Source organism: Grammomys surdaster, unplaced genomic scaffold (assembly GCF_004785775.1).
Source record: "Grammomys surdaster isolate TR1022 unplaced genomic scaffold, NIH_TR_1.0 126163, whole genome shotgun sequence".
NCBI classification, from domain to species: Eukaryota; Metazoa; Chordata; class Mammalia; order Rodentia; family Muridae; genus Grammomys; species Grammomys surdaster.
This window is the reverse complement of record NW_021620970.1, coordinates 501096-518672: the sequence shown is the minus strand read 5'-3', so window position 1 is coordinate 518672 and position 17577 is coordinate 501096. Positions and strand designations below refer to the sequence as shown.

At 36.7% G+C, this 17577-nt stretch overlaps 1 protein-coding gene across 1 annotated transcript in view; it reads right to left on the bottom strand.

The window, feature by feature from the left end:
• Window positions 1-1119: 1119 nt before the first annotated feature.
• Window positions 1120-17577, bottom strand: part of Pnpla8 (patatin like phospholipase domain containing 8) — a 51978-nt gene continuing 35520 nt past the window's right edge. The window contains exons 8-10 of the mRNA XM_028757462.1: window positions 14911-15105; window positions 9435-9630; window positions 1120-6312 (exon numbers count right to left, since the gene is read on the bottom strand). Coding sequence (XP_028613295.1) covers window positions 6038-6312; window positions 9435-9630; window positions 14911-15105 — 666 coding nt within the window. The 3' untranslated portion in view covers window positions 1120-6037. The remainder of the gene's footprint in view (window positions 6313-9434; window positions 9631-14910; window positions 15106-17577) is intronic.

The window sequence follows — 17577 nt, the reverse complement described above, 5'->3', positions numbered from 1 at the left end:
ACATGGGCACATGGACTGTTGTTCTGAAGACAAAGATGTCAAAATTTTCTGTGATAAAAACTGAGAATGCTATTGTCAATGTATCCTAGGTGAACTTCCCCAGAACACTGGAAACATACAATTCACCATTATACTCTAACATTCTATTGCTTCTACAGTTCTAAGCATTAAGTCCTGGGCATTTTCCACATAATCAAGCATACCAAGGGATACATAGGGCATGTTCGGATGTGTATGGATTAATTGTATCCTGATATCAAACATGGTCATCCAAAACCACCAAAATAACAGCACCTGTGAAGAGAATGTGGCTTCGATAACTGAGAACAGAACAAGCAAGTTAGTTCTAAATGACTCAATTTTACTAGCATTGTAGAAAAACGAAGCATGTTAAGACTAATCTAAAAAACAGAGGTGTAAACATTAGTTTTTACTTTTTCAAGTTGAACAATTATTAAGAACTCTACAGAGTGGTCATATGACCAACACAAAAGCAAAATGACTGCTACCCTAGAATACTTTTTTTCAGGAATAATTCAATAGAACAGAAAAAAACCCTTTGATTAGCAAGGCGTTATAGATGAAAACCAAAGCTATCTATCATGACATAGACTATTTGATCACTTTTTCATTTTTCTTAATATTTTAGTTTGTCGAGATATGCCTTCTTTCCCTACTTCCTTATCTTCCTTAGGTAGCTAGGCCTACACCTAATAAGCATTCAATGAGATGCTATGCTATGCCCATCCTTTCTTCTCAGATACCAGGATGAACTTTTGGATTACTGTCAACCACTTCATCTTTCACAAACATAGAAGTAATATATGCTACAAGAAAAGAGTACTTGTTGACTGTTTGGTTTTTGGTTTGTTTGTTTTGCTTTGAAATTCAGTCCCTCTAATTATGTAGCTCTGACTGTCCTGGAACTCACTATATACACCAGAATGGCCTAGAACCAAGAGATCTGTTTCCTTTTCCTCCTGAGTGCTGTGATTAAAGGCATTTGCCATGCCTGGCAAAGATTCTCATTCATTCATTCATTCATTCATTCATTCATTCATTCACTCTCTTAGGTCTTCTAGAAGAGCAGTGTGTGCTCTTAAATATTAAACCATCTTCTCCAGCCTCTATTGACAGTTTTATTCTTCCATGAAAGATATATTTTTTACCTTTCATTTAAAAGTACATTAATGAATCAGGTATTTAAGTGTAGACACTATAGTATCTGAAAGGATACGACAATATTTTTAATCCTAGATACAGTATTTAATATTTTTCAGTATTTAATTTTTACAAGACTATTACAGGTACATTCATACTAAGATTTTAACTTTGCAATGGCATTGAGAAAACAGTCAAAAAATACTCTGTATTACTTTCATCTCAGTGATACTAAACAGATCAAGAATAGTGGTGATACTTACACCTTGTACAAATGTCAATTAGACTATCAACCATTTTTGACCACATAACCTGTTCATATTAAATCAGACTGTAATTTTTTAAAATGTATCTGAATTACTGACTTGCCTGCTGCAACATACTATCTGAAAAAGGCAACTTTGGGAAGAGTTTCTTTTGGCTCACAATTTGAGTGCATTTATCATGGTCCAGGAAGGCACTGAGGCAGGTGCATGAGGCAGCTGGTTACAGTGCATCTGCTGCTAGGAAGAAGAGTGATGATGATGCTGGGGTTCAGCTTCTTCTATTTGAGTCTAAGATACCAGGTCATAGGATGGTGCTACCATAGTTACCGGTTTTCCCATCTTGAGTAACCTAATCTACATAATCCGTCACTGGTGTGATCACAGAATTACCTCCTAGGTGATTCTAGACTCTGTCAAGTTAACAATATTAACTGTCACACCTCAAAATATGTAGTGTCTAAAAATGAAGAATGAGGTAAAAAATACAGCTTTATATAATGAAGAAAAATCAACATCAGTCAGTAGCTGCTTTACACTTTTTTTTCCTGAAGTAGAGCTTTGAATAGTTCAGATTGGCTTTAAACTCTCTATGTAGCTGAAACTAGCCTTGAGAAGTCCTGACTATCCTGCCTCTGCTTTCTAACTGTTGTGATTACAGGTCTGCATCACCAAAGCTGGTTTACTGTTTAACTATGTGTCCATGCATGAGCACATTTGTATGCATATACATGCATCCAGTATGGTCAATTTGTGGGAACTAGTTCTTTCCTATGTGAGTTTTTGGAATTCATCAGATCATCAGACAGGTTCTCACTAGTCCAATAATATATTTTTGACAAACTAATTAACCAAAATATTCATGCATATTTGTGGGGTGTGATGAATTTGAAACTTCATATTAGTCGAATAAAAGTTATAGTGAACAAAGCAATCAGTGTGACTTCTGACAGACATATTTATCAAAGTGGTGGACCAACACATTCAAACAGTCTAGCCCAGGGGCATCTGTAGTCTGGAAATCCTATTTTGGATTGTGGATAGCTCCTGCCAGGAACAGAACAAACTGTTTTTTGATGTGTTTCCTATTTCTTTGTCATAAAAGAGTAATTGCCATAGATTTGCTTCAAAAAAGTCAAATTAAAGAACAGTTCTGTTGTATTTAAACTTGGCAAGAAACAATAACAGAAAAGAACACAGAGCAACGAATGTGAAAAGAATTTGTTGGGATGGGACCAACATGGAATTTTCCAAATGGATTATGTATCCTAACTGCCCAGAGGTCAGCTTTAATTTCCTGTAGAAGAAATTCATTATGGCCATTCTGTAGACAGGATGCTCCTTCTGAAAGACTGCAATGTTGGTATACTAGGTAGGAAAGGTCAGACATCCTCTCCTCCGGTCCTCTCTCCATGGATTTCTGAGCCCTTTTAGAGGTACGAACCAGTAGAGTACAATACAGACGACAAATCCCAGGGTAACAAAAGACCTAAGATACAGCCACAAAACTGAACAGAGACAATTTGCTTTTGTAAAAAGCTCTGAGATCATAAAGACTGAGGTGACATGTACTGAGATAAGAACGTTTCCTGACCAAGTAAACACATTATCCACATTCAGTTCCATAAGCTGGACCTGAAGTCATTCTTCAACCTTCCAGGAAGTACATTCTAGTTAAGACAGTGTTTTGACGAGAGAGTGTGCAATGGTCCTAGCTCTACCTTTCTGAACCCTGGTACCTTGAAAAGCTTTTTCTAAGGATGCAACAATACCAACCTCAGGCTTGCTCATATGTAAACCTTAGCCCCTTTCCTGCTACTTACTCACTAAGCACGTCCATATTTGCTATGCTTAGTCCAATGACTGCCAGCTGACACCTGTGGAATACTTCCTATAGACTATAACTAACCCTCCCCTCCTTTCCTCATGCCCTCTCTTCCCTTTCCTTTCTTCTCTCTTTTTAACTAGATTTGTGTATGACACGTGTCAGAACACAAATAAGAAGTCAGGAGACAACTAATGGCAGTTGGTTATCTCCTTTCAGCATGTGGGTCTCCAGGGACCCAAAGTCATGAGGCTCGGCAGAAAGAGGTTTTACCTGCTGTGTCTTACTGCAGGCCTCTGGATTTCCTTTTTGAGGTATTTTTACTCCACAGCCCAGGCTGGCCCAGAACTCCCCATGTAGTTGAGCTTAACTCAGAGTAGTTATGGATCCCAGGCTACCGATCATCCTGTTGCAGCTTTTCTTTTGCTTTGATTACAGGGATGCCCAACCATTCCCTGCTGGTTAGAACTATTTCTAGCACACAGTGAGTTAGGTCAAATTTTGGGCCTCAACTTTTAGGGGTCTTAGCTATGTCAACAACTGCAAGCTGTATCATGAATGAAAGGAGGGAAAGTGATGCTAGCTGCTCCCTCCTGTTACCAAAAGTGGAAGAGTCTTGAATCCTTTCAGAATGCATTCAGGCTCTTTGTGACCTCTTTTCCAGTCAAAAAATTTCTATGATGTCTAATCTCTCATGGATCAAAAGGTATGGGAGGGGCAAAAGAGTGCAGTGCTGATTATAACCTTGCTAGAGTGCTCCCAACCCCTGGGGCCTGTACAAACAACTCTTGGGTTTCAATGCTTAATAAAGAATAGTGCCTGCTATTTATTTAAAGAAAATGATTTCTCAAAACAGTCAGCAAGGTCTGAGATCAAAATAATACTTATTTTTAGTACATCTGATGAATTTGTATTTCATAAAACAGACTTTTTTACTGCTTCTTAGAGAAAGACTTTAATCTATGTAGAATTAAAAACTCATTTCTATGTCTCTCTTATAGGCTGCTTTTAGAATGACTTTTGGGCACAGAGACCACTTCCTTCTTTATGAAATGATGGTTGTCTCAGGGACTTACTCAGTTCTTTGGAAAATCAGTATCAGGTACCAATGGAGACAAGAATAAACAAAAACATGTATACCACACAGATGATTATACTTTGTTAAAAGGAAAGTTTATACGCAGCATCCAATATATGTGGCTGAACAAAAAAACTCTGGTCCAAAGTTACCCTTAGCAATGACTAGCAAAGCACAAACCAGGAAGAGTGGATGTAAGTGGCAAAGCATGGGCTATACCAGGTGAGGACAGGAGACCCTCCCAGAGCACACTGGTACAAGAACCTTGTGCTTAAGATCTGCTATTACAGAGAATCCCCAGAATATGCATATTCCCGTTAGTTTCTATTTTTCTTATACTAGTAAGTCAGTCTAGTTACATAAAAGTTTACTTGTATTTAAAGGCTAAAAAGGAGTGTTTAAATTAGCTTCTGAAATAACTGGATGCTTATTTATCTTGTTCTTAAAAAGTAAATGAGAAGACACGAAATTTGACAATTAGATTTCCTCCTTTTACAAGCTGTCTACTGTCTTGCTCATATGTAAACCTCCTTAGCCCTTTTCCTGGTCCTCACTTATTCCTGGTACTCAGGAAGCTGGTAAGCTGAATCTTACAAGCTGTCCACTCACTGTCTTCAAGGTCATGCCCAGAGGCTGACTATTCAGCCACTAACACCCACACTCTCAGCCACTCCACAGCTCCCACCCATCTCATCGCTTCGGTGATCCAGCCCTGCAAACACTAAGACAACACAGGCAGCACTGTCAAGTTTATCTGTACCAAGCAAAGGATACACGCCTTGGTTTCATTTTTCATAAAAAATTTCAATTCAATATAAAGATTTACAAGGGAAATAATACAGTAAAAATTAATATATTTGGCCTATGGCACCATGTTTAACTTCTGTCAATCTAACTAGACTAACATTTCTTCATAAATGCTATAATAAACCAAGCAATCATGAGCAATAAAAAAACTTTAAAATGGCATTAGCCTTGATCAATTGGTCACTTCAATAATTTATTTGTTAATGATAAGAATATTTTCTCAGTAAAATCAAATAATTCTGTAACAGTAAATGATAAGATAGCATTCGATCTACGAAAGTGAACAACATTATCTTGCAATTTCAAGAAAAAGTTCACTGGAAATTCATCAACCTTTTTAATAGAAAACTGTATCCAGTTTTTTTCATATTTCAAACATAAATGTACTTTAATAAAGATAATCCCATTCTTCTATCTCTTTCAATGATTATTACAGTGAAAGGTAACACATGGATTGTGGGTGCCCCTAATGAAATGCTAAGTAGTGTAAATGTAAAGGGAAATCACCTTTTTGACATGAAAGAAAATCAACAGTCACACAAATTCCACATGATTGAAGTAAGTAAAGCATAAAGTATAACATTCCCCATTTCGTGTTTGGCACATATATTAATACATTTTCAAACAGCAAACAATTTAAGACCAATAGATACTAAAACCAACTAGCATAGTAATAAAATCTCTAAAGGTTATGAACATCTTAAATACCTAATTCTCATATATAACTTCTGTTACCAATCATTTCTTCTGTGAGGTTTGAGCTGTTCAAAGCATTATTTCATCCAGGGATTCCCAGAATTCACTAAGTGTCCTACAGAGAATTCATGTTGAATCACACCGTTCCTCTCTAAACTGGTGGATCTTTTGATGGCCTTCATTTATGAAAACACATATATACCCTACTCACAATTTTGAAAAAAATGGAAGGCCTTCATACATGTCACTTTTTAATTTTATCCAATCATTGATCTTCTGAAGAGTTGTTTTTTCTTGACTTAATATTTTTGCAACTTTTTTCATCTTTTGATCATTTCGTTCTATATACTTCAACCCTTCCAGCTGAAGCTGGTCCAGCTTCTCATCTCGGCTTTCATCTAGGGGTATGTTTTCACATATCACAGGATTAAATCTAAAATATGTGTCAGGAGGTAATAGGCCATCAAGCATTATATGGACTTCTGTTGAAACAAAAATAAAAAAAGGCTGGTAAGAAAAGGTGTGAGGTAAGTTATTTTCAAATGATCCATTAATTTTTCTCATTTAAAATTATCTTCATTTCTGGCACAATATAAACACGTTTATTTTACCCACAATAGGTTCAACCTATATCAAAAATGAATCTACAAATTACAATTCACTTTCCAAATACTTCATATATTTTGCTCAATTAGGGATCTTGCTTGACTACTCTCCTTGATGAAATGCCTTCCTTTCCTTTGTTTTTCATTTTCTGGGGGATCATCTTCATAGGGCTATATATTTATGTGTATTAAGATTCATCACTTTTAATTGTGTAATTTGACAAAATTTGGTAAAGGATAAGCATTTGTTTTACTACCATAAGTCATACATATTCCCCTGACCTCCAAAGGTTTCTAAGTCTCCACAGTGAACCATCCCTTACCCTTTATAAAGGACGTCAGACAAACATCCTTTATCATCATGTTAGTTGTCTTGTCCTCCTCTTAAATTAGTCATATATAAACTCCCCAATTAATCAGTAATTGTTTAGAAAGGCTACATAAACTTCCTATTATATTTCAATAACAACTTACTGTAAATTACTCATATATTTTCTTTTTTTTTAAAGATTTATTTATTTATTATATATGAATACACTGTAGCTGTCTTCAGACACACCAGAAGAAGGCGTAAGATCTCATTACAGATGGTTGTGAGCCACCATGTGGTTGCTGGGATTTGAACTCAGGACCTCTGGAAGTGCAGTCAGTGCTCTTAACCACTGAGCCATCTCTCCAGCCCCATATATTTTCAAAGTTACAACACAATTCTTAAATATTTTCAAAGTTAACTGTCACAAACCTCTATATGTGTATCATTAACTATAGCATAAGTACAGTGAGGTAACATTTCACATCTAAAAATTTCAAAAGAGCTTGCCACTGTCTGACGTATAGACTTACACAGTATGAGGCCGGTTCTCTAAAGACTATCTATGGTAGATGAAAGAAATTTTCTACCACAAGAAAGTTGTTTTTGTTCATCACAAATGCAAATTAAAGCCAGAAATTCATAGTATAATGTTCTTAAATGCTCTTATTAAAAAGATAAATGATAAAGACACGTTGCTGAGAAAATGGAAACAGACCACACTGTATTACTGGTAGATATGCAAACTGGTAAAACTACTGTGCAAAATAATACAGTGGTGCTGTACAGAATTATATAACTATCATATATGTGTCACAAATCCCATTCTGGGTATATATTTGAAGAAAATGATATCAGAATCTTGAGAAGATATTTGTCATACCCTGTTCACTGCACTACTCATATCAGTCCAGATATGCATTCCAATATATATTTTACATACAGTAGGATGTTAGCTTAAAGCAGAAAAAACTCCTGTCATCTGCAACATGACAGATGGATTTAAAGGACATCATACTTATGGAAACAAGCTAGATGAAGACAAATAATGCATAATATTTGTATGCAGAACCTAAAGTAGTCAAGCTTAGAGAAAATAAGAGTATAGAATGCTAGCTGTCCCAGAGTTTGGGGATGGGAAAGATATTGGTCAAAGGGTATTAAAAGATAAGAGATAAAGACACATTGCTGAGAAAATGGAAAGAGACCACAATGTATTACTGGTAGATATGCGAACTGGTAAAACTACTATGCAAAATTCAATCATAACAGCTGAAAAAATACTAGTGTTTAAGTATACTAGCTAAGTATGGTAACCATAGTTAATCACACCAGGAAAAGATTCCTTAGCTTGTGTATGGCAATAATTCCAGATTCTACTTAAATTTAAAGAACAAGTTGTATAGCTTTTGTCAGTTTTAACAAAATGAAAAAGATATCTTACTAATTTAGCAAAACTAATTTGGCAAAAACTTTTCAGATAGCAAAAAATCTTGTTTATCATGTTTTTGTCGGTTACCTTTTAAAAGATTAAGGTCCTTAACAGAAAGCAAAGAACCTCACTAAGTTATTGATTTAACTAAAGGTATGTTGTTAAATGTGGAGCTGTTACATGCTACTTTAAGAAATTAATCACCCACTTTAAAATCTAAAAAACAAAGCAGTACGATACAGAGATCTAAACAAAGCTAAGGTTTAAAACTCACTATTCAATAGACACTCACCAAAGGCTTAATATGTGCTAAGAACTGGAATCAACAATAAATCAGATAAGGCAAGATAAGCATTTTTGCACTTTAAGGTCTGAGGATGAATCTCAGGGGCCTCACAAATGCCAGGCAACAACTCTAATACTGAGCTACATTCTCACTTTCTGCCTTATATTCTAATAGCACAGAGAGATATGTGATAAATAAATATATAAAAATACAGCTATAAGAAGAAAATGTGCTTGTAGATGGTGAGGAAGTTGAAGTAGTCTGGAAAGGTCTCTGGACAACAGCCAGTCTGAATGACACAAAAGCCACATGTCTATCTGAGCAGAGAGCCAGCCTTACAGGGACAGTACAGCAATAGCAGAGGTCATGAGGCCCATGAGGTCTTAGAAAGTATGGAGAACAGTAAGGATTAATGTGGTAGATACACCTGAGGGACAAGAGACACAGTCAGGGGTTCAGTTTTATAAGTCTGGTGCTAGTGGAGGAAGGCTTTTGGATTTCGTTCCACAGACAGAAAGCCTAGAGAGCTTTAAGAGGAGGAAGGACAACTGATATTTGAATGGCCCACGTTGGTCTTTTCTAGACTCTACTAAAAGTGCACCAGGAGCAGAAACAAGAAAGTATTCTAATGCCAGGCAACTTCCACATTTGTCAGAATCCAATTCTCTTAATCCTCCAACTGTTTCACAGTTATTATCTGAATATTTAAACCCATCTAACCCTTGTTGCTTTTCTTTTTCTTAACTGGCTAGTCTCCACCTAAGCTTCTGTGCGAAGTCAGCTTTACATACTTCTCTCCGACTAAGCGAGGAGAGTAGTCTCTTCAGGATCACTCAACACAGGGTGAGGAGCTTCTGTGTGCTTTCTATGCTCACAATACAGACCTAAACCACTCACAGTTGAGATCACATTTTACCTAAATCAAAATACTGTACGTTGAAGTATCTGAACAGTAACACAGAAAGACTAACCCTCTGTATCTGTAGCACTGCTGATAACATTAGAGAGCTTGGTCTTCAGGCTTGTGTATGTTGAGGTATTCCTCACATCACTCTCATACCGTCCTGTGCCCAAAGATACTATACACTCGAGTGGGGTATCTGGCCAGATACATTTACATTCATGCAGGGCCAAGGCCGAAGGGTTATTCAGAAGCAAACCTCCATCCTGTAAAACACAAGCCATAAGAGTAGTCAGTTCAGTACTTACTCTAGGGAAAAGCTATCACTGTACTTATGATTGACTTATGACAAGAGGACCCTTTCAAATGAGTTTATTAATATGCCACAACTGCAAAACCCACTCTCTAGAAGAATAAGTTTGAGTTTCCTATTTTGAACAACTTTTTGGATTGCTTTGTGTACGTTACTTAAAAATACTGAAATGAGCCAGGCAGTTGTTTAATTCCACTTTAATCCTAGCACTTGGGAGGCAGAGGCAGGTGGATTTCTGAGGTCGAGGACAGCCCGGTCTACAGAGTAAGTTCCAGGACAGCCAGGGCTACACAGAGAAACCCTGTCTCGAAAAAACAAAAACAAAATAAAACAACAACAACAAAAAAACTGAAATGAACTGAAAATCATTCTCATGTATGTTTATTTATTAATTGTGTATGCATCCACATGAAGGCAAAAGAAAAAGTGCCACGTGGGCCTTGTGATTAAACTCAGGTCACTGGACTTGGAAGTAAGTACCTCTAACCACTAAACCATCTTGCTGATCCCTGAACCAAACAACTTTTAAAGATACTAGAATAGTTAATAGTTAATAAGAACAAAACAATCTCTCACAAGCTCGGTGTAATCAAATTAACTGAAATTTAAACAAAATAATTTTAAGGCATCATATCCACAGTACAGCTATAACCTATAGAAAGTAGGAGAAAGTTTAAACTTCTAAATCAGTGGTTCTTAACAGGTGAGTTATGACCCTTTTGGCGGGAGGGTCTAATGACCCTTTCACAGAGGTCACCTAAGACCACCGGAAAACAGATATTTATGATTCATAACAGTAGCAAAATTATAGTTATAAAGTAGCAAAAAAATAAGTTTATGGTTGCAGTCACTACAACATGAGAAACTATATCAAAGGTCCGCAGCATTAGGAAAGTTGAGAACCTCTATTCTAAGTGTTTATCAGTAGCAACATGATTTTAAAGAATTCAAAAATGTAAAATACCCTGACAGAGTATGTTATAGAAAAAAATTAAATCTCGGTCATTACAACCAAACTTTAACAGAATGAATCATACAATAACATTTAAATCTATTTCATTACTATACTGTATATTGAGCTTAAACTCTAGGGACATACATCTGACTGGAGATATTTTAAGTAACTACTTCTTCCTATATGGCTTCCACATAAATTCCCTTCCAAATGTTTGATTGTTTCCTGTGTGTCACTTAGCTTTTGAGTTTCTAAGAGTACCTCTATGAAGCAAATTTTCTACTTTTGGTAAAGTTTGCTGTACCAGTGACTTTTGTGGATGGATAATAACTTAACTGTTAGGAATCTACTTAACCTTAGATTACAACACTGCTCTTCTAAATGTTTTGCACTTCAATCTACTGAATATTGTTGGTATAATCTGTGAGGTTTTTGTCAAAAGTACCATCCACTAAGTGTTCTTGGTATAAGCTGTGAGGCTTGGAAAGAGTATGGGAGAGACAGAAAGGGGTGCACGCAACAATAGTGATACATTTCAAAGCAATTTGTCAAGAAGAGTATCCTTGGGGCTGTGTAGATGCTTTAGTGGATAGAGTGCCTGCTATCCACGTAACAGAACCTGAGCTCAGATACCAAGACCTATTTGTGGTGGCACACATTGTATTTGTAACCTCAGCACTGGAGGGTAGAGACAGGCAGATTGCTGGAGCTTACTGACCACTCAATCTAGTCAATCGGTAAGCTTTGGGTTCCATGACAGACCTTTTCTCAAGCTGGAGAGCAGAGACACTTAAGTCAACCTCTGATACTCATAGATTGCTCACTTGTACTATACATACAAGTATAGCTTGTTCCACAAAAGTCCTATCCATGTAGTTCATACCCATACAGGTCTACTTCTGGACTCTGCTCTACTTCACACCCAACTCCCCCACCCCCACACACATATTGACCAAACTTCCTCAGATAACAGTCTCATATACACTCACACTAGAAAGCAGAGATACAAAATGCTGGTGATCACTAACAGTTTTATACTTCTGCAATTACAGGGAAAGACGAGGCCATCAGATTCTGAGAAAGGCAATTTGGTTACGTCTTTTCATTGCTTATTCCATTCTACCTTTCATTACGGGCTGTTAGTTGTCACTTTATGGTCTAATTTCTATCTCTTAATTGCTGACCACCACTCTCTTTACTACATGCCTTTGAAGGACTTTGCTGTATGTTTCTATGCTGTGACTTTCATGAGAGGATATTCTTTCAAAATATACCTCTTCTTGTCCATGGTGGTGCGTATCTGTTAGCCTAGCACTCTGGAAGCTGAGAAAGGAGGATTGCTGTGAATTTAAATGCAAACTCAACAACATAGGGCCAGCCAGGGCAACACAGTAAGACCCTCTATTAAAAAATTAATAACAATAGTAAATATTGCATATCAATAGATGTCAACATTTCACACCAGGTCTCTTTCCTTGATGCTGAGTACTGACACTCTGAAACTAAAATTGGTCAAATGAGAAGAACACAACTGGGATAAAAGAGAAAAAACTTTTATCTTGCTTGCTACTTGACTAAAACTCTCCTAAGAGCACTGATACCTGCCCTCTGCCTGCATCCAGGAAAAGGTCAATTTGTATTGAGAAGAGGACAAGAACAGCATAGCTGGTTCTTACTCTGGAGATGTTTACTTTGTTTATAGAGTTAACAGCCTGAATTTTTTAGTGTGTTTCTGAGTGATTTAGTTTAATGCGTATCATTCCTAAAGTCAAAATAGCATGGCAAAGAATAAATAAACAGCAAAATCCTAAATAAAGTCTAAGTACAAATTAAAAGACGTGAGAGCACTTACCTAGCATGAGAGAGGTCCTGGGTTTGAACCCTGCACAAGAGAAAGTGTTCTGTAGGGGGTGGGGGGATTGACTCCCTATTACCAAGTATACTATTTCAGCTCATTTGTGAAAAGCCTAAATAACCATCTATATACTCATGCAAATTAAAAAGCTTATAGGGAATAAACTGAGCCTTGACCTGGTGTAATGGCTCTCTGTAGGTTGGATAACTTGGTTGGCTGCTAAGCTCACTTTCCTCATAGAATCCTTACATTCTCTGCATGTGGCTATCATCTCAATGCACCATACTCGTCCTACAGGCACAGAGTTCTCTATTCTTTCTCACCACCAATAGCAGTCTTATTCTCTTCCTCTATATACCTTAAGCTGTTTCCATATGCTCTAAGAAAAATATTCATGGTTTAAATTCACAGTGTAACCTCACCTTCTCAAAATGCTATTTTTTCTCTGATATCACAAATATGGTGCTCCTCTAATGAATCAACACCAATGCCTCAAGTCTCAGCTTTCTTCTTTTCTTATTCCACCCCCCCCCATTTATTTATTTATTTTAGTTAGTTAGTTTTAAGACTGGATCTCAGTATGCAGAGCTCAGGTTCTCATGATCTTACTGCTTTATCTTCTGAGCTGGCATGGCTACTTCTTTTGTGGTTTCTTTTTAATGTCTTAATTTTACTGTTTTAAATTATGTGTCTATGTGCAGTCAGACGTCCATGGAGGTCAGAGGTATGAGACTTTCTTGGGACTTGAGTTACACGTGGTTGTGAACTTTCTGATGTGGGTGCAGGCAACAAAACTCAAGTCCTCTGGAAGAGCAGTATTCACTCTTAACCACTGAGCTATCACTCCCTGATTAAACCCTTTCTTGAGTTTGTTTTTTGAATTTGACAGGATTTCTTTTTATAATAAATATAGGCAAAATTTAAAGGGTATAACTCATTTGAAGGGTATAATTCAATAGCATTAGCTACCTTTACACTGTCTTATTACTTTTATTTGTGTAACATTTCCAAAAACATTTTCATCCAAACTGTATAATAAGTAAGTATTCCTCATTTCCTGTTTCTAATTGACTATTCATTCTATAGACAACTGAGATGAAAACTTCTTTGTAAAGAATCAACCACATCTATATTATTTATCTATCTTATTAGTGACTTTATCAACTCAGCCTATAAATATTTATGTTGTAGTCTGAGTTATTTGGCCACATTCAGCTATGCCTTTTAAAGGGAGCCATGAATAAAGAAATTAATTCTGTAAGTTCTGTTAATTTTAGAGAACCCTCACTAATACAATGATGTATCGGATTCTTTTTAGTAACTTGGAAGTTAACAACTTAATTTTGGAAGTAGAGATGAAAAAAATGGGACAGAGTAATTCTGTGTGAAAGGTACTAGCTCAAGGTAAATACTATGCTAGTTTATGACAAAGGGGAAGTAACTTAAGCTACTGAGAAAGAATCCCTGCTTTAGTTTGTCATGGGTTTCTATTGCTATGATGAAACACGATGAGCAACAGTAACATGGGAGGAAAGGGAAATTTCCCTTACCCGTTGCAATAAGATTAAAAATTATATAAATTTAAAGAATTTAGTATGAAAATGCTATGTTTTAATGCTATCTTTGGCAACTTCCTAAAAGGGTAAGAAAGAGACAGAAACTAACTTTGCTTCCTTCCAAGTTTTGTTTAAGCAATCAAGAGCACTCATATTTTAGAATAAAATATTATTTTTGAGGGGAAAACTATTTTATTTTTTCCTCGAGATTTACAAAAAGACACTATAAAAGTATTTACTTAAGTTGGGTCTAAAATTACAGATGCCATTTGTATAAATAAGCATTCCCCATTTCCTTTTATCTAATTGACCATTCATTTAAACAATAAAAGTTTCTTGAATTATAGAATTTTTGACTTACGTGAAAACACGAAGAAATCCCTTTGTTAATCCTTATGAAGTTTAGTAACAATAAGTAAATTTTGACTTAAAAAAAAAATCTTTGAGAGCTGGTGAGATGGTTCAGCAGTTAAGAGCACCAACTGCTCTTCAGGATCTCATGAGTTCAAATCCCAGAAACCACAAGGTGGCTCACAACCATCTGTAATGAGTAATGAGATCTGATGCCCTCATATGGGTGTCTGAAGACACCTATATTACTTGGGGCCAGAGCAAGCAGGGCCGGGGTGGGAGCAGAGCAAGCAGATGGGGGAGTGCGTGGTGGGGGGTAAGAGAGCCAGGTCATCGCAAGACAGAGAAAGGGAAGGGAGGGGAAATCTTTGAAAAGTAAAGTTTTTTTTTAAGATTTTAATATAATTATTTCATTTCTTCCTTCCCATTCCTCTGTCAAAACCCTCCCATATAACCAACCGTCTTTGCTTTAATGCTGATTGAAGAGTTTAAAGACAGCCACGCAAGTCAACTTACTTGATGAAGATCGTTCCCCAGCGCATATTCTGCAAAGTAGCCTGGAGCAGCTGATGAGGCTCTAATGGCCTGCCACATTTTATACTGACAGCCTCCTAAATAGTGAGAGGTGGTGCCAGGAAAATGACCATAGTTTCTGAACACAAAAGCTTTTGGTGTTTGTCCTCTGTTTACTATGGTACTTATAGCAGCTACCTAGAGAGTTAAAAAGTAGGCAAAAAAATATGACTATTAATCACAATATCTAGATTCTTTAAAAAGTTAATTAATTTAATTAATAATAAATTAAAACTTAATTAATAATAGTTAATTAACTATTTTAACTAGTTAACTAGTTTAACTAGTTAATTAAATAATAAATTAAAACTTAATTTATTATTAATTTGTTAAATGCAAGGAGCCTCATTCTGTAGTCCTACTTGGCTTAAAACTCATCAGATAACCTACACTGGCCTCAAACTTGTGCAATTCTCCTGGTTAAATCTCCTAGGTGCTAAAATTACAGCGTGAACTGCCATAGCCAGCTGAATACAATTTAGTGATATATATACACACACAAGACTAACAAGAATAATGTATTAAACCAAAATACTAATAGAAAACTACATGTCTGCTATAGGAGAAGGAAAAGATTAAAAAAAGGTACAAGGTTTGACACAAGTTTGAGATATATTAGATGAGAACAACAGAAGATGTATTCGAATACATGATTTTATTTAAGAAGATTCAGAAAGATGCACATTTCTAAAGTCATAACTGATATAACAGTGTTGACAATTTATTCTTAAAGTTAAACAAATGCAGAAGTTTGAATGTAATTTACAAAAAAATTTTCATGTGCTTTGAAAATATTTTATTTTGAGATTCCATCTTACATTTACCACAATGGCTAAGATCAATAACACAAGTGACACTCACACTTGCAAAGATGTGGACTAAGGAGAACATTCCATTGCTGCTGGGAGTGCAGACTAGTACAGCCACTATGCAAACTAGTGTGGAGATTGCTCAGAAAATTGGGGCTCCATCTACCTCAGGACTCAGCAACACCACTCTTGAACATACACCAAAAGGATGTTTCATACTACCACAAGGATACCTGTTCAACCATGTTCACTGCTACTCTATTATAACAGCCAGAAACTAGAAACTACCATGCTATCCACAATGCTTGGCTGAGCCCAGATAATACTCGCCATCCCGCGATACCCGATAGAATGAAGACTCTTAATACTTAATGGTTATCCAACTGGTACATATATTTGGAAATGCTCAATTAACAAGATGCCCACACAATTAGAACTGTTAACCCAATTAACTAACCTAGATATGAATAACTACCTGAGACTGCTAAACACACATGATCGTCTCCAGCCATCTTCTTTCCAGCTCCACTCTCCCTGTCCCCTCGCTCCTCCTCTTTTCCTCTTCTTCTCCTTCCCTTCTTCGCTCCTCCCACATTAGCTCCTCCCCAATCGCTCCAACGTAAACAATGTAGCAGCAGAAGGAAGCCATCCTGTTACACTCTACTATACTCATAGATCCATGCCTTATTCAGTCTTCAGCAGAGAGGCTTCCTCCTGCAGGAGACAGGAGGCCCATAGCCAGGCATTATGTAGACAGTGAGAGTCCTTAGAACACACAGCTCTAAACGGGATGTCTCCATCAAATCCCTTGCCTTAGAGCTCAGGCAACCCCTCAAAAGAGGAGACACATTGGAACAAGTTCACGAATGAAGCTGTGTGAGGGGATTTCTGAGACCTTGTAAGAAAACTCCAGGAAAATAAGACAAAAGTCTTGTAATCGCCGTTCTTAGAAGGTGCTCTTCCCAGGTGTAATGGATATGATAGTTTACTTCAGATTACTCATTACAAGTGGGTATTCATTATTTGTTTATGTCTGTATGGGAAAACATGTTTTCACTTGCAGCTTATCCTTAGGATTATAGACAGCTTGAACTCATGAAAACTTTACTCAGGTGACTTTCATAACCCTTTCATAACCCTTTGATGCTCTGAATAAAGATGGTTCTTGAGTGAGACTTTATTCTATTGCATTTACTGGCTCCATTCTTCCAGGTCTTACCACCAACTAGAGCAGCAAACTGAGGTGGAAAAATATAAGAGCCAGAGAGGATGGAGCTTACTAGGAGAATAAGACCCTATGGAATCAACTGAGCAAAGCTCATATAAACTCAGAGGCTGAAGCAAGAAGCAGAGGTCCTGCACAGGTCTACACAGGGTCCTCTGCATATACATTATAGCTTTCAGTTTAGTATTTTATTTTCATGGGACTCCTTTTAAGTTCCTGAACAAGTGGGTCTCAAATTTCTATGCCTACTCTTGGGGCACTTTTCCTTCTGTTGAGATGCCTTGTTCATTCGCAACCTGATGGACTTTGCTTTGTCTTACTATATTTTATTTTGTCATGCCTGGCTGTTTTCTCTTAGAAGCGTGATCTTTTCTAATGAGACATAAAGGAAATGAATCTGAAGAGAAGGTGAGATGGAAAGAAACAGGGAACGGAGGGAGGGAAAATTATAGTCAAGATATATTATATGAGAAAAGAGTCTATTTTCAATTTTTAAAAAATGGGGGAAAATATAATGATTTTAGTAAAGTCACAGCAGAGTCCTGAACAAATTCTCAAAGCCTTCAAAGGACAGGC